Source organism: Sceloporus undulatus, chromosome 1 (genome assembly GCF_019175285.1).
Source record: "Sceloporus undulatus isolate JIND9_A2432 ecotype Alabama chromosome 1, SceUnd_v1.1, whole genome shotgun sequence".
Lineage (NCBI taxonomy): Eukaryota > Metazoa > Chordata > Lepidosauria > Squamata > Phrynosomatidae > Sceloporus > Sceloporus undulatus.
The window spans coordinates 134109817-134136979 of record NC_056522.1 but is presented as its reverse complement, the minus strand read 5'-3'; the positions used below and the strand labels follow the sequence as shown (position 1 = coordinate 134136979).

General features: G+C 40.1%; 1 protein-coding gene across 6 annotated transcripts in view; it reads left to right on the top strand.

The window, feature by feature from the left end:
• ZNF451 (zinc finger protein 451) overlaps positions 1 to 25673 on the top strand; it is a 35340-nt gene extending 9667 nt beyond the window's left edge. The window contains exons 3-15 of one of the 6 annotated variants that reach the window (XM_042442936.1): positions 1071 to 1205; positions 2062 to 2187; positions 5826 to 5937; positions 8587 to 8737; positions 9504 to 9630; positions 10142 to 10295; positions 14435 to 14582; positions 15087 to 16693; positions 18316 to 18453; positions 20111 to 20241; positions 21458 to 21644; positions 23782 to 23844; positions 24804 to 25673. In XM_042442936.1, the coding sequence (XP_042298870.1) occupies positions 1188 to 1205; positions 2062 to 2187; positions 5826 to 5937; positions 8587 to 8737; positions 9504 to 9630; positions 10142 to 10295; positions 14435 to 14582; positions 15087 to 16693; positions 18316 to 18453; positions 20111 to 20241; positions 21458 to 21644; positions 23782 to 23844; positions 24804 to 24856 (3015 nt within the window). In that variant the 5' untranslated portion in view covers positions 1071 to 1187 and the 3' untranslated portion in view covers positions 24857 to 25673. Of the gene's footprint in view, positions 1 to 1070; positions 1210 to 2061; positions 2188 to 5825; positions 5938 to 6075; positions 6223 to 8586; positions 8738 to 9503; positions 9631 to 10141; positions 10296 to 14434; positions 14583 to 15086; positions 16694 to 18315; positions 18454 to 20110; positions 20242 to 21457; positions 21645 to 23781; positions 23900 to 24803 lie in introns of those variants that run through there. The other 5 variants (XM_042442944.1, XM_042442917.1, XM_042442926.1 and 2 more) reach the window with 5 other exon arrangements.
• The last annotated feature ends 1490 nt before the right edge of the window (positions 25674 to 27163 follow it).

Sequence of the window (27163 nt, the reverse complement as noted above, 5' to 3'; positions counted from 1 at the left end):
AGTCAGTCAAAGTATCTCCAAAGGGAGTTCAGTTCATGGAAAGTGAGTAAAACCGTTTCTGCAAGTGGTAATGAGTTCAGCATTTGAAGAGATTCTGAATGACAGTGTCAACAGTCTTGGGGAGGATTTGAAGTATCTTCAGCTGAACATAACAGACAATCCCTTTCTGACCTTCCTGCTCATAGTGATGCATACATGAATATTATCTGTGGAACATACATGAACACTAGAAACATAGCTCCACTCTTTCCACAGACTTAACCCTAAATAGAGCTTATAAATCAATACTAAGGTGCTCTTCAGACTGGTCATTAAGGGCGGCCTGGGGGCAGAGTTGAGGTGTCGCATCCAGATGGTGCATGTCCTGACTCTGCCCCCAGGGCACCATAATGGTGTGCACTACTCTGCACAGCATCGTGATACTTCTCCGGCGCTGCGTCCATACGACATAGCACTGAAGGAGCACCGCATAGCCACAACAATGGAGCTATGACATCCTTTAGAGAGCGCAAAAAGCCGCTTTTTGCAGCTTCTTTTTGTGCCCTCAAAAGGCTGGATTGGGGCCACGGTGTGCGGTTGTGGTGGGAGGTCTGTTGAGCCCCTATCTTACGCTGTTAAGGTCTCAAACAAGTAAGTAATAGTAATAATAGTAATAGATTTTATTTCTTTCCTACCTCTCCTTAAGTTGGGGTACAACATATTAAAATACAAAACACAATTTAAAAAACACATAAAACCAATAAATGGCTGCACAACATTGTTCTCTTCCATTGTTCCACAAATAGCTAGGCATCTTCAGTATTGTGGTATTATGCACCACATAAATAGCTGCACAACATAGCACTGCTATCATTCCTTTTACATCTATAAAGCACTAGAGCTTGAAGGAAAATAGTTAAAATACAGTACTATAAAACCATTAAAATACACTCATATAATACATTCTTTAAAATATACCAATTAAAAAGTAATGGTTTCAAATTGATTTAGTAGGCCTGTTGGAAGAGGCATGTCTTTGATGCTGTTTTAAAAACAGTCCGTGTTTTCAGCTGTTGTATCTCTTCTGGTAGGTCATTACACAGTCGGGGCAGCAGATGAAAAAGTCCTTTGAGAAACAGTTGCCGGTCTAATCCTGGCTGGTTGGAGCAAACATTTCCCAGAGGAGCTGAGTGTACAGGGCAGATTGTATGGGAGAAGGCGATCCTGTAGGTACATCTGGTGACGGTTTTTCAGTCAGGACCCTCTCTCTTAAATGTGTATATTATCAAACAATCCAGTTCCATTTGTGTTTTATCATTCTTCTTCTTATTATTAACATTTATTTGTAGAGCGCTATAAAGTTTGCACAGCGCTTTAAATAGTAAGGGTTCAAAAAAGAAAAGAAAAAAAACCTGCCAAGAGGCATACAATCTAAAACAAATTACATTATTAAAATATCTCAAAAATAATACTAATTAGAATACAATAAAAGCAAAGTAAGCAGCAGCTTCTGACTGTCAAGTCCCTAACTCTTAACAGCAAAGTAAGTATGGTGTCATCTGCCTCCCAACAGATCATAAACAGTTATTTGTGATGTAAGAGAAAGTTGCCATCTGGCTAGGTTAAAACTTCACATAGTTCTGAGGCTGAAGTGAGATGACTGGGCAGGTAATGGGATGAGGAAAGGGTAGATAATGGAGGCCAGTAGAGTAGGTGAAAGTTTTTTTGCAACTTGATCTTTATATCATAGGATCAGGCTCTTGTCCTTTGTCTGAACCAACCAAGTATGCAGTGCCTTTAAAAAGAAACAAGCTTCATAGCTAGTTTAGCTGAGTCCTTAAATAGTTGGTTATTGGAATAGAGACCTGAGTTCTGATATTGTTCAACAAATATCTTAAATATTTGATAGTCTGCTGTTTTGGTGGTTATTTCCTTCTGTTTCTCCCTCTGCCACCTCCCATAGAGGTATGCAATGAATGAATAGGTGGGACTCTTCTCGCCCCCCTCCCCTCTTGCAAATTTTGTGTTTGTCTGGCAGTTTCTGTTGGCTTGTAATTTCGAAGTACTACTCTTCATTCATAGGGATATGTTAAACGCAAAGATCACATTGATTATCAGAAGGAAAAGGTTGCTTCAACTCTAGATCGCCTAGCACGTCATGTAGAGGTAGAGAAACAACTTAAAGAAGAGAAAAATAAAGCATTCAAGGTATGATGATTTACCACATACACATGTGGAACAAATATTACAGAATGATATTTTTTCTTTAATTTTGTAGATTTAAAAAGTGGTTTTAAAACTAAATGGCATATGTTTAATGTGTTTGGCAATTTCATTTTGTAATGTTCATTGATCCTCTAAAAAAGTCATGCAGTGGTAGTGTTCATTCCAGCATTTAGGCTCTTTCTAATCAGCAGGAGTCTTTCAGTTCTTCCTTGGGCTCTTCATGCAGTCAGCATCCCATTAGCATTTCGAAGTACTACTCTTTTTTGGAATATAGCTTTCCTCAACTCAGTATAATCCTATGCGTTCATCTGGCCTGGGAAGGTGCAAGTTTTAGTTAGTCACTACAAAGTTTTTTTCTCTCAGCTTGTTCTCTTCCATTGTTCCACAAATAGCTAGGCAAGTGAACATCTTCATTATTGTCGTATTATGCACCACATAAATTGCTGCACAACATAGCACTGCTTCTATCATTCCTTCTACATCTATAAAGCACTAGAGCTTGAAAAAAAATGTACCGTATATACTCGACTATAAGTCGACCTCATGTATAAGTCGAGGGCAAGTTTCAGGGCCAAAAATAAGGATTTTGCTATGACCCGTGGATAGGTCAAGGGTAAAATTTAGAGGCACATAGCAAAGGATCTAAAGGAAGAGGCAAAGCAAAACAATGTCAAAGAACATACAAAAGTCCGGCAAACAACTCTTTGTGCTTACTACTCTTAAGGCTGGGTGAATGAGAGAGTAGAGGGGGTCGGTGCTTCACATATTATACTCCTGATTTTCACCAGGGGATGGTTCCTTCTTTTAAATAAGAGTTAAGATACACTAGTAACATTGACCCGTAGATAAGTCGACTCAGGTTTCTAGACTTATACATGAGTATATACAGTAGCTACGTTAAGGAATATATAATTGATTCTGTGTTGAGGTAAAACTATTTTTGGTTTTGCTCTCAATCATTATTTTCATTATAATTACTGATAAATATAACAGGTCCAGAGGTTACACAAACATCCTAGGCCAGTGGTGGTGAACGTGTCAGAGGGTACACTCAGAGCCCTCTCTGTGGGCATGCACATCGTTGCCCCAGCACAGAGCATAATGGTGAATTTGGCAAGTATTAACTTGGCCGAGTTGCATTTACTCCCTAACGACATTGCTCTTCAGAACTGTTGGAGACGACCGGCCATTGCTGCTTCTGTTCTTTCTCCTCCTCCTTCCTCCTCATTTTTCCTTCCTGCTCATTTGAAATTCTCCGCTGCACACCCTGATTGCCTGACTGGGCCACATGAGACAGGAAAGCTGATGTCACTGTGCCTGCCATCAGCCAAGGATGTATGCCCAGTTCTAACCACACTTTCTTTCTATTTCCACATAGCTCCTGTGCTCTCCAGGGCACCTTTTGTTTTGGCCCCTCTGGCTTTCCATTCTCAGCCCTGCTCCAGAAATATCTCGGTAGCATGTATTGGATATATGTGCATTCCAAAATATGGAAAGGGGTTATCCTTATAAAATAGTACAGGCCTTAAAAGGGAAGCTGATTGAAACGCTTTATGTTTCAAATATCCAAATGTTGGCCTTTGTGCCCAAAGAGGACATTACTTCAATGACAGTGTTAACTTCATCATTGAAGCAGTTCCTTACTCCTGGCAAAGATGGGGGACAGGCCTAAAATCCAGCTGCAAAGCAAGAAATAAAACATAATGGTGTTGAGTCACAAAAAGGCAAGAAAGAAGAGCAATAGTTTGCAAAGACATAGCCTATTAGTCTGGAATATCAGTATGCAAAGGGATCTTGTAGCACTTTTGAGACTAAGGCTGCATCTGTACTGCCGAAATAATCCAGTTTGAGACTGCTTTAACTGCCATGGCTTAATGCTGTAAAATTCTGGGAATTGTAGTTTTGTGAACCGTTTAGCCTTCCCTGTCAGAGAGCTGTGGTGCCACAACAAACTACAATTTCTAAAATCCCAGATCATTGATCCATGGGAGTTAAAGTGGTGTCAAACTAGATTATTTATCCAGTACAAATCCAGCCTAAGTGAAAGAAAGAAGCTGGTAGCATAAGCTTTCAGAGATTATCTACTTCCTCAGATGCAACACAATAGTTTGATTAGAATAAATCAAACTGTTACAAAGGTAACAGTTTGCTTCTAGGGGCTTACTTTTCAGAAAGCTGTAGATCAGTGTTTTTCAGGTTGCTGTGGTGGAATGGAAATTTTGTTCCTTTGACTACAAGTGTTTCTTTTCAGGAAACTGTGCAGACCTGCATGGGTCTGGGGCTACCAGTTTGAATAGAGCTAGTGTAGTCACCTTGTTCATTCCCCAACCCCCAGTGCAAAGGTCTTAAGTTCTTAAAATGAAAGTACCAGTTTCTGAGAAACTGGAGCGTGTCCAAAGGAGTGCGACTAAAATGGTGAAGGGTCTGGCAGCATGCCCTGTGAGGAACGACTTACGTAGCTGGGGATGTTTAGCCTGAAGAAGAGAATGTTAAGAGGTGATATGATAGCCCTATTTAAATACTTGAAGGGGTGTCATTGAAGAGGAAGCAAGCTTGTTTTCTGCTGCTCCAGAGACTAGGACCCGGAGCAATGGATGTAAGCTACAGGAAAAGAGATTCCACTCAACATTAGGAGGAACTTCCTGACAGTAAGGGCTGTTTGACAGTGGAACAAACTCCCTCAGAGTGCAGTGGTGTCACCTTCCTTAGAGGTCTTTAAACAGAGGCTGGATGGCCATCTGTCAGGGATGCTTTGATTTAGATTTTCTGCATGGTAGGAGGTTGGACTGGATGTCCCTTGCGATCTCTTCCAACTCTATGGTTCTATGATTATGCAGCTATTATAATTACAGCTAAAGTAGGCCTTTGGTATCTGCTGTGGTTTGGTTCTAGGATTCCCTGTAGATACCAAAATCTATAGATGTTCAAGTCCCATTAAATCCAATGGATAGTATAAATTATTATATAAACTGGCAAAATCAAGGTTTGCTTTTTTATTTTTATTTTTTAATTTTGTGTTTTTGTAGATTCCCAAGTCTTGAATAACCAAAAATAAGTACAGCAAAAAAAAAAGCATAAACAAATATAGTGGATAGTCATTCCAAGAGGCCTGGATAGAGTCATTTGGAGTGATTGAATACAATGGGAAAGCATTATGTATTCTGTGTAATGAAAGTGTTGTGTGTGTCAGACCACACTTTGACACCAACCACAAAAGTGTTGCCAAACTTTATAAAACTGAAAGAAAAGAGTTTCTTGAAGGGAAATTGGGAAAATATTCCCAGTATCTTAGTTTTTGCTATCTTTCTAGAACAAGTCATCTGTCATCTACCAGTTTCCAAATTTCATTGTGCATAGAAAAATGTGGTAAGCCCCCTCTCTGATGGGGATGATATCAAAATGGCCATGTTGTCTGGGAGTAATTACCTTTTTCATGATTTCCCAAACAAGGATAAAATTATTCAATGCATCACTGAGATGCCACTTAACAGAAATACTGTTAAAGATCAAGTCCACTGCATGGCAAGTGATTTTAGTCATTTAGCAGTTTTCATTCAGCATGACTAATTTCCATTGGGAAAAATACTAACAGCTTCTGTTCTGACCACTGGGACTATTAGGAAAAAATGGAATCCCAACATGCCCATGGACTGCAAGAGTTGGAATTTATCCAGGGGCACAGTGACACAGAAGCAGCAAGATTGTGTGTGAACCAGTGGCTAAAAATGCCAGGTAATATATTGGTGTATTCATTTTATCATACAAACAATGAGAAGAGAGTCCTTCTAAAGAAGTAGTTGTTCTTCCTTAGTTAACCTCTTCTTCCAGCTAACAGCTATCCTTTTTATTTATATCCTGTCTTATCCCCAGGCAGGTACTCAAGGCAACATACAAAAAGGCGGAGAGTACAATAAAATACATACAAAATAAAGATTAAAACAGTATTAAATAACAGAATTTCATACTAGCCATCAAGCATACATTGTGAATGGTGCCATACCTACCCATCAGCCACAGGTATGTTGACAAAGGGGACAGATCTTTCATGGAGCACCTAGGAGCCCCATAGAGTTGCAGCCTGAGTCTTCTCTGAAGCAGAAACACTTTGAGAGAATGCCCTCTATGGAGCACTTTTAGAGCCCAGTGAGGTGTGCTTAGAGGCAGATACTGACACATACAGAGGCAGATCACTCAATACTTTGTGCCATTGGAGAGCAGCATGCAGAAGCAGACCTGGACACATTGCTCTTTGTTTGCCCTTTATAACAAGTCAAAGAAGCCAAAGAATTGGTTTTAAAGCCCATACCTTCTCAGACCTTCTTAGCCTGTTTTCCATTTTCATCTTTCTCGTCTTTGTATTCCACAATGGTAGTGACCTTCACCTGTTTGATGTTTGGCCCCACTAGTGTGGGGTTTGACAGTCACCTGACACAGCAGTCATTTGCCTTTAGGTTGGCAGCAACTGCAGCAGAAGCTGCTTCCTCCTCTTTCAGATTGATCTTTCTTCCAGAGGTGTGAAGAAAACAAGCATGGGCAATAATAGACATCACTGGAGAAAACGGAAATGCTTCTCTTTAAAGAGGTGCTTAGCTCAGAGGCACAGCATATGTTTGTCATGTCTATGAACAATATTTAGGATTTCTATTGCACTCTTGAGTGTTCACAACATCTTAAATGAAGAGCAGTACCTCCAACTAATGAAGTTGGATAGCAGAGCTGGAAGGATTTTCTCTCTGGGTATAAATTTTACAACTGTCCAGATGTAAGATGAGTTTCTTTATGGTTTTTTTTTATTTTCAGATATATTTGTAAGACTACTTTTTGTACTGACAAGCAACAGTTGAAAATAAACCAGACAAAGCATAACAGAAACAGAAATCAAATCAGAAACATTAAAATATAAATGAGACTTACTGTAATCTTAGGTTTCCTTGTTTTGTTTGCTGACATACTTTTTGTTGCTGGTGGGAGGAAGTGTGACTTTCTAAGCTTATTAATCATAGACATCAGCACTAAACATCCCCTCCCCCTCTCGAGGCTGGCTTAGGGATGTCACTATCATTATGTAGGATAGCTGAGTGGCCCTTTCCAAGACAGTAGTTGCTGTGGTTTGCCTAATTTAGCATTTCCAAAGCTGTGCCAATGTGCCCTGGGGCATCTTAAAAATTTCAAAAGGGTGCCATGTTAAAATTGCTTGCCATCTCTAGCTTTCACCTTCTTTTGGCTTGAAATAGCACAGGCAAATATCTTCTTCCTTTTGCCATTTTTTCTAGCCTGTCATTGTGAGGTTGGGCAGTAGAAATCTTACACAACTGTAAGTGTGTGCACTATATAAGCCTGCCTCATATGTAGCCTTCTGTGGGTTGGTAGTGAAGTTATTACCCTAAATGTATGAGATTAGTAGAGCCTCCACCAATATTTGTAATCTAGCTTTCATTTGTTAGGAGAACGCTTTACTTGGCATTGTGAGAGGGGGTAACATATGCAGGAACAGGACATAACTGATAGAGAGTTTTGAGGACTGCACAAATCTTTATTGGGAGAAATATAGAACATGCATCCTAGATAAACTCTCTCGCAGCATACAAAGCTAACTAAATGTACACAACTGAAAGGGAATAGTGGAGGTTGAGGGTTGGAAAAGAGGGCATATATACCAGTCTTGAAGAATAGGTTCATTATTAGATTATTAGGAAAAAGATGTGATGCCTAACATCAGTAACCAGTAGGAAAAGAGGAGGACTTCATTACAGATGGATTTAGTCAAAGGAAGACATGGTCCAGAGTTTCTAAGACATGGCTGTTAGCAACAGGCTTTCTTAGAGATCCTTCATTTGTAGGTTCACCATAAGTAGATACCAACTTGACAGTACATAATAATAAACATGCTATCTTGAGAAGCTTACGTCTTTTTCAACTCCAACAATTTCCCCCATGCATAATCATTAAGTTTTTTGGACCAAATTGCTTAGTAAATGGAAACGTCAGGTATTTCTTTTGGTCTGGGGGGCTGTAAAAAATTACTGAAAAAGCTAAAGGAATGGTAAACAATACAAGTTTGGGAACCCCTGGCCTAATTGTTAAATAGTTTAACAAGCCAGTGCATTATAGCACCCCAAGTGTCTAGCAAAGAAACAGCATAATACAGATCACTTTAGAAATCTTTTTTTTCCCATCCTACTACAAAGTAATTTAGTAGGATAGAAATCTTTATATTTACAGTGCATTACAAGAGATTGCCATGAAATAAATCACAGAATGGTATAAAATTTTAGAGAATTGTTCAAAACAACAGTCCTCCTTTTTTGTGATGTGATTTTACTACCTGCTTTTTTGAAGTATACACACTGTACACTACATATTTCTGTTTTCATATTCAAGGTCTGAAGCCAGGAACTGTAAACTCAGGAAGAAGACCATTACCTCAGAAATCAGATAAAATGTCGTCTAATAGTAAATCTATTTTATGCCCCATAATGCACTGCAACAGAACATTTGACAATGGACATCTTCTCATGGGCCACCTTAAAAGGTAATTATTCTGTATCATCTGTGTCACTGGAGCATGTGAACTTGATTCATGCTGTCTTAAAAGGAATCTTAAGTAGGTCATGCACTGATCTGTAGAAATTTTTCATAAAATGGTCTTGGCAGTTTGGCAGTATATTCAGGATTCACATGTTCCGCATTTCAGCTAGGTTGTGTGATACAACATTAAAAGCCAGCTATGTGGTAGTGTTGATGCTGGTGCGTGTGGTTTTTGTTTTTAAAGTTGGTTGTAGTCAGAAGTGTAATATAATACTTTAGTAAAGCACCTGGTGAAACAGGCTGTTGCCCATAAACACATATAATAATAATAATAATACGTTTTATTTATAGACCGCTATTCCGCAATGATCATAGCGGTGTACAGTAAAAATTGCAATACAATACAATACAAAATACAAGGTGACAGATAAAGGAGGGAGAAGTCTCGTCCTTCAGGCTGTCCCTGATGTTCCTGGGTCTGCCTGATCGCGCCCTCTCAGGCCAAGATGACAGTTAAAAGAGGGAGGAGCCTCTTCCTTCAGGCTGTCCCTGATGGAGCTGGGTCTGCCTGATCGCTCCTTCTCAGGCCAAGATGAATATACCACACAAGATTTTTCTTTTTCTTTTTGTGGCAACTGATTAGTACAGTCACATCTGTGGAGTTTTTTGTAAAGTACTTTATATATCATGATGCCATTGCATCATAGTGGAAAGGGTGTTATTTAATGTTGTTATTGTTGTAAGTATCATCGTTGTCATTATTTTTTTAGGTTTGATCATTCACCATGTGATCCAGCAATTACACTACATGGACCTCCCACCAATGCCTTTGCTTGTATAATCTGTGCTAGAAGATTTCCCACCTCTCAAGAATATAGTGATCACCTTTTCTCTAAGGCAAGGCTTTTAGGATAGATATGACTAAATACAGTGTTCCCTCCCCCCCCCCCTTATATAAAATGTTTTCATGGAACCATTTGTATGTAGATCTCTTTAAATTTCCATGTTTAAAGTTAGGTTTCACATTGGTTCCTTTTAGTTCGCCTACTATATGAGAAGAACCACAAATCTCTTCATGTACGTTCCTTTACATTTTATTTGATTTTGAAAATTACTTTGCTGTGTAGTAAAGGTGCAGTATGGACTTTGGATGATAGTAGAATAGTAGATAGTAGACACCACTGTCAATGAAACTATCTAATTGCCTGTGTTTGCTTTGCTTGTTCTGTCTTACATATGAATATATGCACATGTCTTAAGTATAACTGAAGCAAACATTTGAAAAATTCTTTAGTTATGTGTTTAGTACAATTTTGGACATCTAACTGATCACTGCATGCCTTAACAAATCTTGACTGTTTTAGAAAACAACTGCTGTTTTTGTTTCACCCACCCTCACCCCTTCCAGGCATCTGAAAACGATGGCCATGAAAGGAATTATCCTGCTCAGCATATTCAGTGCTTTGCGTGTCCATGCTGTTTCCTCCTTTTCAGCATTAGAGATGAATGTCTGCAGCATATGTCTGGAAAGAAACATTTTTCCCAGGCTTTTAAACTGAATGGTATGTGATGTAAAAGTTAGCTGAAATCTTGTTGGGGATTAACATGTGTTGAGCCAGCATGACAAAGTGGTTTGAGTGTTGGACTATGGCTCTGGAGACCATGGTTCGATTCTCAGCCCGGCCATGAAACCCACTGGGTGACATTGGGCAGGTCCCACTCTCTCAGCCTCAGAAGATGTCAGTGGCAAACCCGCTCTGAACCTATCTTACCAAACAAACCCATGATAAGGTCACCTTAGGAAATGACTTGAACGTACAGAACACATAAACACCATAGATACCATGCTATGCAGTGAATCTCATCCCAATTCTCTCCCCCACCCCCCAATTCCCATTTAGCAGGAAGCAGCTGCTGCAGTCAATAGGGGTCTGTTCACCTGTATATCAGGAAGTAGCTGGCTGATGTTCTCATCCCTTCCATGAGTGATCCTGGGTTAAACCATCAGAATCAGGATCCCTTTGCACCCAAGATCTAGGTTAGACATTTGAAACTGCCCAACGTGATTCTGGCCCTTATTTCAATGTGAGATGAATGAATACACTTGTTCCTCCACATGACTTTGAGTTTTGTGGATTTGATTATTTATGGATTTTATTAATATGTTATCTCTAGGTCCTCCATCGTAACTCTGTGGTCAATTTTAACTAAAAGTTGCACTGAAGGACCTAGGGATTCCTAGAGAGAACACTCCACTAGGCATTTGTAGCTCCTCTAGCACAATTCTGTGGTTAACGTCTGGCAGATGTTTAACACAGAGTTGCACTGGAGGACCTGGAGATTCCTAGAGAGGTGTTCTTTCAGGTAGAAAACGTAATGTTTTTGTTATTTGGATTTTTCCCCGTTTTCATAAGGGCCCAGTGAATATGGAGGGATGAGTTTGGCCCGGTACAGACTGCCCCAAAAGGGCAGTCTGCTTGCACCTAGTTTTCTGCCGGGGGGAAACGCAGTGGCAAACCGCGTGGCTTCCTGCCGGCGGAAAAAACCTGCAAAAAGCAGGTTCTTTTTCTGCCGCAGTGGTGGCGTAATGAGTGCCAGTGTTGCATAAGTTCTGCGCTGTGCATGCGGATGTTGCATGGCACTTACATAACAATGCCAGCGCTCATGTAAACAGGGCGCCGTCGTTGTTATGCCCTCGTCACGTGCAAGGGTTACGGGGCGTGTGACGAGGGCACCGCAAAGGCCCATCTGTTCTGGGCCTATATTACTGATTTGATACTTAGCTTAAAATATGGTGGCACTGTTATCTTTACCATAGTAAAGATAAGCTTGAGAAAGCATTCCTATTGAGAAACTGTCTGTAAGGGGAAAAAATGCATTTTTGCCTGTTAGTCTTCCATCCCTTGCCAAAGATACTGTCTGCTTGCTGAAATGCCTTTATTTTCCTCGCTGCTGCACATCCAATATAAATACCATAAATATAAACAAAGAAATAAATAAAAAATCCCAAATGATTATGGACTATGTAAATTATGATCAATTCTTTCTTTTGTGTGTTCTGTTAGAAGTTAAATCAGTTATGAGATTAAACAAAATTTGTGTTTTCTTAAAACAAGATTATGGAAGCGTATGTCATTAATTAGAAAAGAAGGAGCTGGAAGTTGATCTCTACTTGTAGAAGCTCTGTAGATCTGTTAACTCATTTAATCAATCCGATAAAGCAAAATAATAACCTTGAAATGTTTGGAAGAAAGGTTTTATCTGCTGTGGCTGAGGCTTACACCATTGTCTTGCTAGAAGATGTGAGGTGCATAAAATACATATGTTACTTTGTGGTATTAAGAATATTTTCCTTTAATTTGATACCTGGACTTGAACTCCTTCCCCATTGTCATTCCCTTCTTCTCATGTCTTTTTTAGATAGTAAGCCTGAAGGTAGGGAACTGTCTAGTTTAGCAGCTCTGAGAGCCTTTGTGCCTGAAGAATGGGGTATAAATACTATGAAACGAAATGAAATCCATAATAGATGTCAAAGTGTTGTTGTTGTTTACATTTAGGGAGCCTGTGAACGATGTGTGTGAGGGATAGAAAAGTATAAAACCCGTGTGTGTATGTGTTTCTAAGGGAGAAGAGAGAAGGATGGATTGTTAAGAACTGACAGTTGGATGAGGCAGTTAGGAATAGTTCGTGGACAGAAGGGGTGGAATGTGTACGAGTTGCCTGGAGTGACGGAAGAGCAAGGTCTGACATAACTCAGGTTGAATATCCTTATACTTTGATGTTGAAGGCTTTGATAGCTGGAATCCATATTTTTGGGTGGGTTTTTCGGGCTATGGTGGCTGTGTTCTGGAAGAGTTTATTCCTCCTGTTTCGCCAGCATCTGTGGCTGGCATCTTCAGAGAATGCATTCACTGAAGATGCCAGCCACAACTGTTAGCAAAACGTCTGGAACAAACTCTTCTGGAACACGACCACCATCGCCCAAAAAAACCACAAAAATACTGTATCATTAGTTTGTAGAAACGAAGTACCAAAATTTGTTTGACAGGATATAATAAGCCACATTAATTCTCTTGTTACTTGGTTAACTCTGGGTCAGGCTTGTCTTTTTTACCCTAAATCAAGGGGGTGGTAACACTGACCATGAACAAAGCTGACACTCAAACTTGTCCGTGTTGGGGTCACCTAGTCACCCAGAAACCCAAACTAGGAAAGAGGAACATTGGGGGAAGAAAGGCAGAGTGGGTATCAGGATTTCCTAAGGGATGGAACTGCAGGGCTAGCCTGGGTAAAGGGGTATATCCAAATATTGAAAGCCACAAAAGTGTTCAGCACACATCAACTTCTTACTGGGTTTGATTGGGAGAAGGGGTCTGTCACACAGCCCCCTGTACAGCAACCTGCTATATGTATACAAGATGCTCATAGCCTGACTGTGACATTTCTTAGGAAGAAAGAGTCCCACAGTCATGGACTCACAGCCCTGCTTAGACATGGTGTAGGCCTGGAATTGTTGACTTTGCATCCTTGTTTGAGCTGTGTGTAACTTTTCATTCTCCAGATGGATTTTGTCAGGAGTTTTAATGTGGTTTGACAGTTCATTACTTGGTTGTTAACAGAAGGTAGAATGTGGGTGGTTTTTTTTTTAAATGAATGTGCACTGATTAGAAATGGGCACCTTTTGAGATGTATAGTAGAATATGATGCTGTGTGTCCCAGATGCCAGTTGGTGATAAACTGTAATCTGCCTATCTGGTGTACATTCTAACATCTAAATTTGGTGGTAGAGTGAGGAATGGTGATGCATGGGTGCCTTTGCCTTGGTTAGGAGTAGATTCCCTTAATTCCTTTTCTTTTCTTTTTTAATTTTTATTTATTCCACATGTACATTCCTTAAAAACAAAACAGTGAAACAGTATTATTATTTACATATAATGGAAGAGTTATTCTGCTTAGTACATAATATTTCTTCTACATTTGTTTTGTTTGTCCATTCCCTCTGTTTCTTGACTAAGCTCTTCTCATCTCGTCTTATTGAAGTTTTATAAAATTTTCTTGTCTTCCATGAAATAAGGTTGGTGAGGAGAAAAGCCAATTGCCGGCACAGTCTGGGTACAAATCACCCAGATGCAGCCAAACAATAATATAGCAGCAGAAAAAGAAAAACTACAAACGCAAAATACCCAGCTATTGGTGTTGGCAATGCACTGACCCACTTTTCACAAACAAAGAGACCAACTCACAGGCACAGTTGATTCATCCAAAGTTCTGGAGGCTTTATCTTCCATTGTGTTGAGTACAATATTATACAATATATACACACACACTGACTCTCCAACAACTTCCAGTCAACTACTGTTACTCCAGCTAACTAATTCAACTGCTCCAAACCAGCTCAGCTAACCCACATGTGAGGTTAGTTGGTCCACTTACATAGGAGGGTGGTTCTGAGCCATTACTCAGTGCCACATAGTATGATGCAATGCTGCTGTAACTTTGCCTCATGCCATGTGCTCCTGACTCAGCAGTCTGTGGTTACCCATGAAATATATGTCATTCCATGTCATCTGTCACTGAAAATATTTTCCTGTTCTTAAAGGCACAATTACTCCAATAAATAAGTCCTAAAGCTTATTGTTTTTTCATCTATTTATTTGCTATCTTTCTTCTTGGTCCTAACTCACTGTACATTCCATTGCAGATAAGCAAGGCAGTCCACTTCCTTTGCCTTTCCCAACTTATGCAAAGAATCTTCTAATTTCCCTCTGTAAAGAAGTTCCATTCCAAGTGAAATGCACGTCTTGCCATAGAGTGTTGCGTTCCCATGTAGAGTTAACTGCACACTTCAGGTTTGTGACAGTCTTTGCTGAATAGACTACAAAGCTATTCCCCCCTCCCACTTTTTCTGAATGTCTGATAATGTTGGTCTTTGCTCTTTGTCCTTGTATTTTCAACATGGCTGTAATGGATTATTTATAGATAAAAAAACCCCATATGGACAGCAACCATAGTTTTGAGCTGTGTCTTTAGGGAACAGAGCAATGTACTATAGTTGCTCTATGCATATAGATTCTTCTGCCTTTAAAGAACTGTGTGTGTGTGTGTGTGTACACACACACACACACCTTCTGCCTTTAAAGCACTAAGCCATCTTAAAAGACCATTAGTTGCCATTCTTGAGTTTGAGTGCTTCCACAGATAGAGCATTGCTGCTCCAAAGGAAAGGAGGCATAGTTGCTTTCTGATTTCTCTCCAGAGTTGGCCTAGGCTTGGCAAGCCACCATTCAAAATAATGTTGAAAATGCTGGTTGCTTTTTGGAAGCACAGTGTTACTGTATCTTTTTTAATTCTAGAACTCGTTGTCGTAATGCTGGTCCAGTAGCTTTGTCAAAAAAGAGCATTTCCCAAGTTGCTGAAATTTTTAAAGCCAAAGGATTCTGTCTTGGTTGTAGCAAACTGTTTGTTGATGACAGCCACATCAGTCAGCATATTAGCAAAACTGAACACAAGGTTAAAGTTTTCACCACCATGGAAGAATCAATCTTGATGATTTGTCATGTCAATGAAGGGAGTAAAAGTATCTCTCAGCTACAGAAGCATGTAAGCCTTTTAAAATCTTCTCCTCTGAAGAGACCTCTGGATTGTAATGTATCTATTGGTGATCAGAGAGACACCACTTCAAAACGAAAAAAAGACTTTGACGGCAAAAGCCAAGAGGTTAGCAGTGTTCGTACTGTCAAAGCCTGGATATGTCAGTGTCTTTTAGCATTTCCTAATGAGGATTTGGTAGAAAAACATATATTTTCTGAAAACAGCATCTGCTGTCAATGTTGTGCTTGTGGAAAGGTTGCACAAAACACAAGCGTAATTCGTTTGCACATGAGCCGGTTCCATGGAGGAGCACACTTGACAAACTACTATTTCTGGTGTCAATCCTGCAACATCTGCCTTCAGAAAGAAGAGGATATTTTGGCTCATGTGACAGAACTTCATGGTGGGCATAGCTACTATTGTGAGAAAGATGTTCCCGAGAATCAGCTCACATTATTTTCTGATAGTAATTCACTTGAAACAAGGAACCAATCTCCAAGCCCTATGGAATTATCTCCACCTGAGAGTCCAGTAGAGGTTTCTTCCCAGTGGCAGTGTCTCATGTGTGAGGAAATATTTGACTCTGAAAACATGGTGAAGCAGCATTGCATGTCATTAGAGAGCCATCACTTTCACAGGTACAGTTGTGGCTTGTGCAAAATGACATTTCGGAAGATGGAGACCCTGCATCGACACTGTCAGGATAGGCACGACAACATTGTGCAGATTAAATACTTATGTGGATTTTGTGGTGACCTCTTTTTTGATGTTGAGGAAGAGTTTTTACGTCACTATAAAGGCTTACACAGCAAGGATTACATGTGTCTTTCTGAAGGAGCAGGAACATCGATCAAAACTTTTGAAATTGTAGAAGAGAGCAACCTTCTAAACTGTGGCTGTCGGGAAAAATATGTCAACAAAGAGAACAGGAAGGCAGATTACAAGAAGTGTCAAGAAAACATGCTGGAAAAAGGCAGTATGTGGTTTCGCTGTACTTTATGTTCCACAACAGCACAAAACCATTGTGACATGATAGCTCATCTCAATAGCCATGGAAACAATAAACGTGTTCAAGAATTATGTGTAGTGAGGTGTGGAGCATGCAACAAAAGCTTCAGTGATATAGCAGTAGCTCATCAGCACTACCATGGCAAACATTGCTTCTCTCATAAGCCCCAACTAGCCTTTGGATCTCGGGCAGAAAGTGATGTCTTCCAGTTCTCAGCCAGTAGGCCCTGCATGGACAAGACCCCTGATAAACTGGTGCTTCCACTAGACATGAACACAAGTGCTTCAGATAAAAGAATGTTCAAATTTGGAGACATAAACAAACAACACATTAAGAAACCACATTATGAACTTGTCGAAGGTAAGTAGAAATTACAGTCTACGTTTGATGTATAAATTGATATAGTTGTTAACAGCATAAAGCGCAGTTGATTAAGCTGAATATTTCAGAGCATCTGCTTAATTAGAGCACACACTCAAAATGTGACAGTTTGTAGAATAGAGCACCTCATCAGGAGATGGAATCACGATAGAGTGCTGTAACTCTTTCTCCTTTTCCCAGCCTCATTATCCAATATTAACTCCTGGATCCTTGCTGTTTTTGGCATTGAGCAGCAGTAACATTTTCAGCCCAGGAGTCTTGTTACTGACAGCAGTCCAGATTATGTGCACTATAGAATAGTTAGGGGGCAACTGACACTCTGTGTCTGTCCCCTCTCTCACAGCAATAGCACTATCTCCCTTGAGGTCCAAAACCAAACTTTGTAACCTAAATGCTCCACCGTGGGATAGGTTTACCAGGACATGGCACTCCCTGATGGCCTAGGATAGCTTATTTTTAATCAGTGGAGGGTTTTTTTGGGGGGGGGGGAGGGGGGTTGACTGTAGTACTCCATATGGCTTCTCTGTTCAGGTCTTGGCTTTGAGCATCTTGCCACTGCTAGGTTGCTACAAAAACTAGGATCAGTTGTCATGCTCACTTTTGAAAGAAACTTTTTTACAAGTAGGTTTTTATAAATGTATGCTCTCGAAGAGATCTGTTATAGATAGCCCCACTTCTTCTAAAAAATAGGTGGATGGAATTTAATTAGGGCAGTGATGGTGAGGCGGGTGTTTTAACTTTGGCTTACTCACAGCTGTTACCGTTTTCCTAACCTAAAATCCCCTCTATGCCCCATTTAATTCCCACTCTGGCTAAGAGAGAAGCAGGCACAATACAGAGGCATCTTGCCTATTGTTTCCTGACTTTTGAAAATTTATAGCAACTAGTAAAGGTGGAATTTCAGCCATGGACCTGTCTTGGAGCAGGCTGGTATATGATTGTGCCTGTCTTTTTTCCTTCCCAACAGGGCAAATAGCGTTTTAGATGAGGAAAATGGCATCAGTAAAGAAGGGGTTATATGAACCTTTCCTGACTTTTACCCTTTAAGGGCTTTGGAATTCAGCTTTCATGGGTCTCAGCCAGCATGCCAAATTGTCAGGAATGGTGTGCTTTGTTCTTCCAAACATTGGGAGAGCATTGTCACAGTTTTGAATATCTTAGGTACATCAAGTTGTAACATTACTGATTAAATCCATTCTATTTCCGGTTGTAGCACAACAAAATATGGACAAATCAAAGGGTGGATGGGTAGGTGGGTGTATACATCTGCAAGATATTGTAGGTCCTGAAAAACTGAGCTTATTTACAAAGTCACACCTGCTTAATCTTAGCTTGGTTTTGCAAATAAGTACATTTTCCCCCTTTTTCTCTTTGTTTTCTAGGGGTGTCAGTTGGAAATAAATGCAAATGTATAATGGAAAAGGTTTAGTGGAATTTGCAAAAGATTTACTCAAAACATTATCATATTCATTAAGTATGTTTTTTTATTACTTAAATGATACTGGGTTGTTGGAAGTGTGATTTTATATTTTGAAAGCTGTTTAGAGATACTGGTTTTTATAACTGATAAAATAACATGCATTATTGTGTTTCTGTTCTAGATGATGGAGACCTACCTGATCTTGATTATTTGTGTACCATGACACATATTATAATGATGGATCTTGATAACTGGGGAAGCCTTTTCCATCAGTTGCCTGCTACGCTTAACCAAGGAACATTTATCTGGGGCTTTCAAGGTAAAGATAAGAAATTAATTTTCCAGACATACTGATAAAAGTTTTGTAACTTCTCTTGGCCTGATTTCCCAAAACCTGATGGAAACATCATTCTGCTGTGCTTTGATCACCGACAGAATGGCTCTCCTTCTCTCTATGCTGATGCCCAGTAAAGTAGGTTATGATCATGATAATAATATGAAAATTGTGACTAAGTAGTGATTGTGAATACAAAAGAGTTAACCTAACCATAACTGTTTCATTTTCACAATCACTACTTGTTCAGGATTTTGACACTATTGTCACATTGATAACTCGCCTCCCAGCCTACTTTACTGGGTGTCAGCTGCATGGAGAGGACCAGTCTGCTCATAATCAGAGCACAGTTGAATGATGTTTCTATCAGGTTTTGGGGACCTGACTGGGAGATTACTTAGTTGAATAAAAAAATTACTGGATTTTAAAAATATAAATGCAAAGAAATGGGGAAAGAAAAGAACTAAGAGCCCTTGTGGGCTGGGAGGCAATACAAAAATATGGGCTGGAATCCTGTATCGTCTTATACTTTAACAATTATAATAATAATTATTAAATATTTCTTACTCTCCTCCCCAAGACAGGGTTCATTGTAAATAAAAACACTCTAAATAGTGTTATGTTGGTGTGTGTAATCCTTTTTATTAAGGATGTACTTTTGTGTATTGGCCACTATACAGTTAAGTCATAAATTATTATGACAATTAGATAATAAAAATCTTGCTCAACTGTTGTTTCATCATCATCATCATTATTATTATTCCATTTATTTATATCCCGCCTTCCTTCTAGTACAGGGACTCAGGCGGCTAACAAATCTAAAACAGTCCAAGTTAAAACAGTATAAAACATTAAAAATACAAAGTTTAAAAAACAATTAAACCATTCAAAGAATTAAAAACATTACATTATTAAAATTTAAAATGTAAAACTCTTGAAAACAAAAATAAAAACAAAGCAGTATCCATGTAATGCGAAGGCCTGGCAGCATGAAAACGTATTTACGTGTCATCGGAAAGACAGCAGGGATGGAGCCATCCTGGCCTCTCTAGGGAGGGAATTCCAAAGCTTGGGAGCAGCCACTGAAAAGGCCCTCTCACTTGTTCCCACTAAACGCTCCTGAGAAGGACCTCTCCCGATGATCTCAATACAGAAGTTGCAGTCTTCTTTTCCCAACCATTGTGAGTGAGAAATTGAACAAAGGATTTTCTGGGATGTGTATCCCACCTTTCTCCCAAAATGGGATTCAACTTTAGTGAATACAAAAAGAGCATACATTTTTAATGTAATGTAATATAATTAATGCTATTAGCATCTGTCTGATTTGATATTCCAGTATATGGTTGGAAACATGAGACCATTGAGATGTATTTTCTCTTATCACTCACCATTTTCTGTGCTGGATAGGGCTGATGGGAGTTGATGTCCAACGTCATCTGGAGGAGCACAATTAGCCCTCCCATGTACTAATGAGAGACTTAGAATTGGACATTTAAAAGTCACTGAATGCACTAAATTATATACAAATTATTTGCGTCTTAAATAAATAAATAATCATGCACCATATTGATTGCTTAAACTTTGTCCTTTATACTGGCAGTGCTTAAGTTTCTAAAGATAGGTTTCTTGTTTCATTCTTTAGGTGGACACAACAACTGGAAGCCACCTGTGAATTGCAAGATTTTTAATTACCTTAACAAGATTGGGTGCTTTTTCCTCCATCCACGCTGTGGTAAAAGGAGAGAGGCAGCTGACTTTGCCATCTGTGTGCATGTGAGTTTGTGGGCTTCAGTCTTGTAAAAATATATTGAGGACAATTTGAACCACTAGTGCTTAAATTGAATTATAAGTAACGTTTCGAAAAACCTTCCCTGTTTTTCTTCGGTTCTTTTGTGCTTTTGGTGCATCTTGACTTTGACTCAAGTGGAGGCCAGTCATGAGACTTCCTGAGAAATTCCAGCTTAATTTGCTTTCTGAAGTTCTTAGGATATGCATGGAGTGACAACTTTCTTAAAATGTTGTAGCATATAAAGACCTAGAACAAGATATAAGATTGGGGAGTCTAGATTTTTGTTAGTTTCACCTCAGAACTGACTTTGGTAAAGCAGAAGTAATAACCCAAAATAATGAATTGGTCATGTAATCCATGAGGGAATAAAACTATGAGGCAGAGATTCTGCATGGCACTGTGAAGTGGTTCACACTTCTTATTATCTTGTGGGCATGCAACACTACTATATAGGGGGGAAATTTTGTGTGTGTGTGTGTGTGTTTCTTCTTTGTGGTCTCTGCAAATTCACACAAAGGGGTTATTCTGCGACTGCGCAGTTATCTTTGGAACCTTCTTGGAGATATTAGAGGCGTTTTGATGGTAGCCCCACCCACTCTCCAACTGCCTTATCTGAAATGCTTGAGACCAGAAGTGTTCCATATTTTGGATTTTGGAATACGTATATTTTCATAGACATAATGAGACATAACGAGGCTGGAGAGAGACTGAAGATCTGTGAAATAACAGAGGCATGGATTCCCACAATTTCACAAACCCTCTCATCTCTTTCTAGACTCACAAATATGGTACGGGTGTGTACTACACTAGTGTTGTAGCTTTACATTTTTTTAGATTTTAAAGTAGTTTGGATTTCAGAATTCCAGATAAGGGATACTCAGTTTACATATCCCTAATGAAATGTACTTGTCCTAGTATTTGCAAGAAAAAACATTCCATCAAAAACTAATGGGAACATGCTTCCCTGGGGCTGATTTTTGGGGTAAGAAGGAAGGGCTTGCCTGTTGATTCTTGGTCAATTAATCTGTCTGTTGACTGCCAGTATACTTTTAGAATCCTGCTGCAATATAGTACATTAGGTTGGATGACCTTTGAGTAATTTCTACTTTTAACTGTTAAATCTTACTGAGGAATGCTATGGAAAACATCTCTTTGCTAATTATGCCATTCTAGTTTCAAATAACAACACTGTTTTCATAGGTGGGCCGTCTGGACGAACACTTGCCAAAGCATATTCCTTTCACCATTCTTTCTGGAGACAAAGGTTTTCTTGAACTGGAGAGACAACTTAAGATGACGCAGCGGGCAACACGCATTCTAGATCCTCATAAGATGGATGCTAATGTGATGTGTGCCTTATTAAACAGTATTTCTGATACAGCCAAAGGTATGTATTTTTTTTTAATCTCGGACATTCATCACCTGATTAAAAATACTTGCTTTTTCCTGAACTATTTACAAATAATTTCTCATCATATACAGAGTGGCAAATGTTGACACAGCTTTGAAAAAAACTAGAGGCAAGATATGTGTTTGAGTCTAGTTCTTGGACTGAAAAATAAGTTTCTGGGTTAAACATGTGCTTTGGAGGCAACTTCTTCTTCAGTTCTATTTCCAGTTTCAAGCCCCAAGGCCTGTACAGACTGGCCTGAAAAGCAGGCCTGTGGGTGGAGTCAGGGCACAGTGTCCTGATGACACACACAGTAATGATGCACACCCTGGCTCTGCCCCAGGGTGCCATGATGCTGCACGTCACTCCAGGTGGCACATGGCATCATGACGCATCTCTGGCACAGCGTCCAGATGATGCAGCGCCAAAGGGGTACCATATAGCTGCACCGTTGTGGCTATGGCGTCCTTTTAAGGGCACAAAAAGGACCCACTTTTTGTGGCTCCTTTTTGCACCCTCCAAAGGCCTGATCAGGACCGCTGTCTGAGGTTGCCGTGGTCCTGATCCAGCACGAAAAGGGGCAGCCTGTATAGCCCTTCAGTTTGCAGCTAATCTCCTTTTGGGATATCTCTGGGATCTAATTGAACAATACTATACATCAGAGTCTGCCTAGCATTGCTTGATACTAGAAGGGCTCTATAATATGACTCACCAAACAGAAATCGGAAAATGAAAAGAATCCTAAAATTGTGCAGTATATTTTCCCTCTTCTGGGAGTAACTTAAAGGCATCTGTCATTGGAATAACAACAACATTTTGTATTAAAAACTCAGATGCAGTTCACTGCAGGACATATTTTAGAAGAGAGGAGGGGAATCTTTGGCCCACCATCAGCTATAATGTTGCCTGTGCAGAGGAAGATGCATTGGGAAGATGCAGGAGGGGGCAATCCCAGTTATCTGATTGGGCATAACATGGAGAGTTTGCAGTCTTACTCTGCCTCTCCACTAGGAAGACTGTTGGACCACTGACTAGGATTGGTTCCCTGATGCACACCGTCCTCCATATAAATAATGAGGAAACAATCAAACATTTCTCAGCTGGTGTTCCATTTATCTCCAGTTGTAACTTAATTTGCTGCACGAAAATGTAGTTGATAGTGTGTCTATGGATTTTACACTTTTTTAGTAGACATCAAAAGTTTGTCTTTCAAACCAGATCTTGCTAGTGAAAATGAATTGCCTGTGTGTTTAAGAAGAGACTCCATCGTGCCATTTTTCCAAAGAGCTTAGGGCAGCATAATTGCTTTTTTCTCTCCCTTGCCTCCACCCTATTAATCTTCACAGCCACTGTGTGAAATGGGTTAGTTCTAGTGGTTTTCTTCTAGTCAATGTGTTTCTATTTCTCTGAAATATATGTTTTGCTATCCTTTGTATAGAACAGTGGTTCCCAACCTTTGTTGGGCCGTGACCCCCAATCCGGGTGAAAGTCCCGACCGTGACCTCCCTCCTTGGTTGACCTCCCTCCTTGGTTGGGAGGCAAGGAAGGGGCGGGACTTTCGACTGCCTACAAGCCCCAGCGGGCTTTGCAGCTGGATGTCCCACCCCTTCCCAGCCTCCCAAGCAATCAGGGAGGCCACTGGGGAAGAAGGGGCGAGATTTCCGGTTGCAAAGGCCACTGGGGTTTGCAGTCCCATCCCTTTCGCCTTCTCCTCCCAGGTGTCTTCGATGGCACCCACGAGGAGAAGGGAAGGGGAGGAGGGACCCCGGCCTTTTCGCCTTCTCCTCCCGGGTGCCTTCGATGGCACCCATGAAGAGAAGGGAAGGGGAGGAGGCGCCCCCGGCCCTTTCCCCTTCTCACGGGTGCCTTCGATGGCACCCGCAAGGAGAAGGGGAGGGGAGAAGACGACCCCGACCCCTTCTACTTGCAGTTGCCGGCGCTAGCGCTGGCAACTGCAGGGGAAAAGGGAAGGGGGAGGCAGAGGGGGATCCCAACCTGGTGACCCCCAGGTTGGGAACCCCTGGTATAGAAAATATACATGATATGTGCCATAGTTACCAAAAGTTAGCAGTGAAAGTTGCAAACAGAAAAATATGTCGTGAGAGCTAAAGCAGAATTTGTTATTTGTTTGCAGAAAATGATGAAGCTACTCAAATAGCAACGCAACAGTTCTTGCAAGCAACGAAGGCCCAAATGGGTATGCCTTAGTCTTCATGTAAGATGCTGATCACAAAGTCAGGAACTGTAGAAAGGTTTGATATCAAAGGAAAACTTGTACATAATACTTTTTCCTGTTATATGTGTTTTTCCTGGCAGTAGATACATTGTGGTGAAGAAAGATGGATGATAACTAGAGAAACAAGGAGAGTAGCCATAAAATAAGGGGCTGCTGGACTATTTTAGGATCACATGAACCCAATATTTATGTAAGCCAGCAGCTCTGCATGGGGAATATACATTTTCCACCATGACTACAGCAATTCTTTTTATTTCTGTGTGAGTACAAAGACTAACTTCTTCATACAGTCTGTATTAAGTAGTGGGAGCCAGACAGCCACTGTGCTTGCTCCCAAGTGTTAGCAGTATGGAAGCTGCTACATGTATGAACCACCACAAAAAATATTTGCTTCAGAAGAGCTGTACCTCAGTGGTACAGCACATGCTTTGCATGTATTAAATTCTTTGGAGGTCTACAATTCACTCCTAAGAATCTCCAGAATGGGTCTGAATAGCTTCTGTCAGTCCAGTTAAAATAGATGGATATCAAGCTATGTGGACCTTCAAGGCTACCCAGTCAGATGTGTGTTGAATGATATTCTTAACACTGTTTTAATTGTATTTGTTCTAGTTTGAATTGTATTGTTAACTGCTGTGCATGCCAATTTTAGTCTGAAAGGCATGTTATAAATTTAATAAGTAGGATTACAACTGTGGAAGAAGTCCTATACACTATTCATCAGATCATAATGGTTTCAGAGCATAGGAAGATACTTTAACTTGTGTGTGCAAGACACTTGTTGCATCTCTCACTAGTTCAAATGATAATATTTATTTGTATTCAAACTACCAAAGAACCTCTTTAACATAATTATTCTCACTTGAATTAATATCCAGACTTGATCATTACTTCTTTTGCGTTCTGTTATTTTGATGCAGAGGAAGATGCAGCCTTTGAAGAGGCAATCAGGCGAAGTCTTGAGGAAATGTGAAGATGTCTTAAGATTGTGCACTATTACTTGTCAAGTAATAGAACTTTGTCTATCATCTTACAAAGATTAAAAAATACTGGTTAAGATTCCCAAGTCTCCACAGAACTAATCTCTGTCAGCAACTACAGTCTAGTAAACTTGTGTATCATAAGGCCCAGCTGAACTTACGTGTGCATTTTACTCCACCTTGGATTTCAGTCACACTTCATTGCTGGAGCAATTAATAGTATGTTACAACATTCAGTATGTAAAAATCCTCCAAATATGGCAGTTCCTCTGAGCTACTGGATGGTTTGGAATCTAAAAATTGCCTTCCTTATGATTTATCATTTTTCTTTTAAACTTATCCGTTTTTGGTTTTTAATGTTATACTTCCTTTTTTGAAAGCACTACTATCTTATGGCATGTGCATTTATAGCACAAATATTGCAGTAGTAACAGGTATTAAATCCTGATTTCTTAGGACCCTGCTGTCTTCATTAATGAGTTCATGAAGTAAAGATGAGATATTATTCCTGAAGTTTAGAGTGTACAAGCAAACCTTTGAAGGCTTTTTGTGACTCAACAACTATGACAGGCTCTAAAGTCTAGTTATTTCTTTCTTCTATATCTTTGTTCTTATGTGAACATTTGGGTTTGGGTATTTTTGTTTGACTGGCCTGTATATGTGTATTTCATTTCCTGTACTACGTGTACTACAAAAAATATTTTCTCTTTTCTTTAGTGGAAAAAAGGCTTTTCTGCATTCCTAGATGGTTAATTTGTTGTGATTATTTTGCAGAATATATTTCTATATTTCATCATAATTAAAATGTTGACTATTCTTGTGTTTATATCTTCATTTCAGCCACAAGGTTTTGAAATGGTTCTACACAAATACCACATGACTTAGTCTCTGTAGTAGTTAACAATGCATAAAGGGGAAATAAACAAGGTGATTTTGAATTCTTAACACAACAAAGCAAATGAGATACAATAGGCATCACTGAAACCTTGTGAGAGGAGTCTCGTAATTGGAATGTAGTAAAAGAGGGGTATATTTCAGAGAAATAGATCAAACAGGAAAGAAGGAGGAGTAGTGTTATATATCAAGGAAGGAAGAGAGAAACAACAAGGATATCATTGTAGCGGTCTACTACAGACCCTTTCCCCTGGCCCTGCCAGGCCGCCTCCCTGGCCGGTGGAGGAGGTCAAGCAGTGAACGGGCCTTGCTGAGGCGAGGCTCCTTTCCCTGCCTGGCGTCCATGGGGGGATCCCGGGGGCGGGGCCAAACCAGGGCGGGACTGTGTGACCACGCCTCAAACCGGGAAAGTCCTGCCTCTAGGCGGGATATGGCAACCCTGCCTATGAGGAACAACTTAGGGAGCTGGGGATGTTTAGCCTGGTGAAGAGAAGGTTAAGAGGTGATATGGTAGGCCTGTTTAAATATCTGAAGGGATGTCATATTGAGGAGGGAGCAAGCTTGTTTTCTGCTGCTCCAGAGGCTAGAACGCAGAACAATGGATGCAAGCTGCAGGAAAAGAGATTCCACCTCAACATTAGGAGGAATGTCCTGACAGTAAGGGCTGTCCGACAGTGGAACAAACTCCCTCGGAGTGTAGTGGAGTCTCCTTCCTTGGAGGTCTTTAAGCAGAGGCTGAATGGCCATCTGTCAGGGATGCTTTGATGGAGAGTTCCTGCATGGCAGAATGGGGTTGGACTGGATGGCTCTTGGGGTCTCTTTCAGCTCCACAGTTCCATGATTCTAAAAGAGAAAGGAGTTTAGGAAGGATTGGAGTCTCTTTTAAAGGGAGATCTTGAAGACACAATTTCAAAAAGTTCCAGTGAGGAGGAAAAACTGGAGATGTCTAAAGAAACCAAGATAGATTACTAAAGAACTTTCAAGTGAGATAAGGCACATTTTACAAGAAATGAAAACGGGGAAACCAAGGAGGAATTACAATATATAGTCAGCACACTTGGGGAGAAAATCAGAAAAGCTGAAACCAGGCTTGCTTGAGAGGTTTAAAACAATAAAGAGTTGGGTTTGTTGTTGTTGGCGGCTCCATAGCAAAAGAAAGAACAAGGAAATGATAGGCCCACTGCATGGAGAAGATGGCAAAATACTAACCAGAGAGAAAAGGCAGAACTACTCAACATCTTCTTTGCCTCAGTCTTGTAAAAAGAAAACAGTGTTCAATATGGGAAAAAGGGAACAGATGATGCAGTGTAAGGCCTGCGTCCTATTAGTCATCCAAACTAGAATAGACCCATTAATTCAGTGATTCTTAAATGTTGAATTGCCTTTCAGCTGTTGAATCAGTTGGT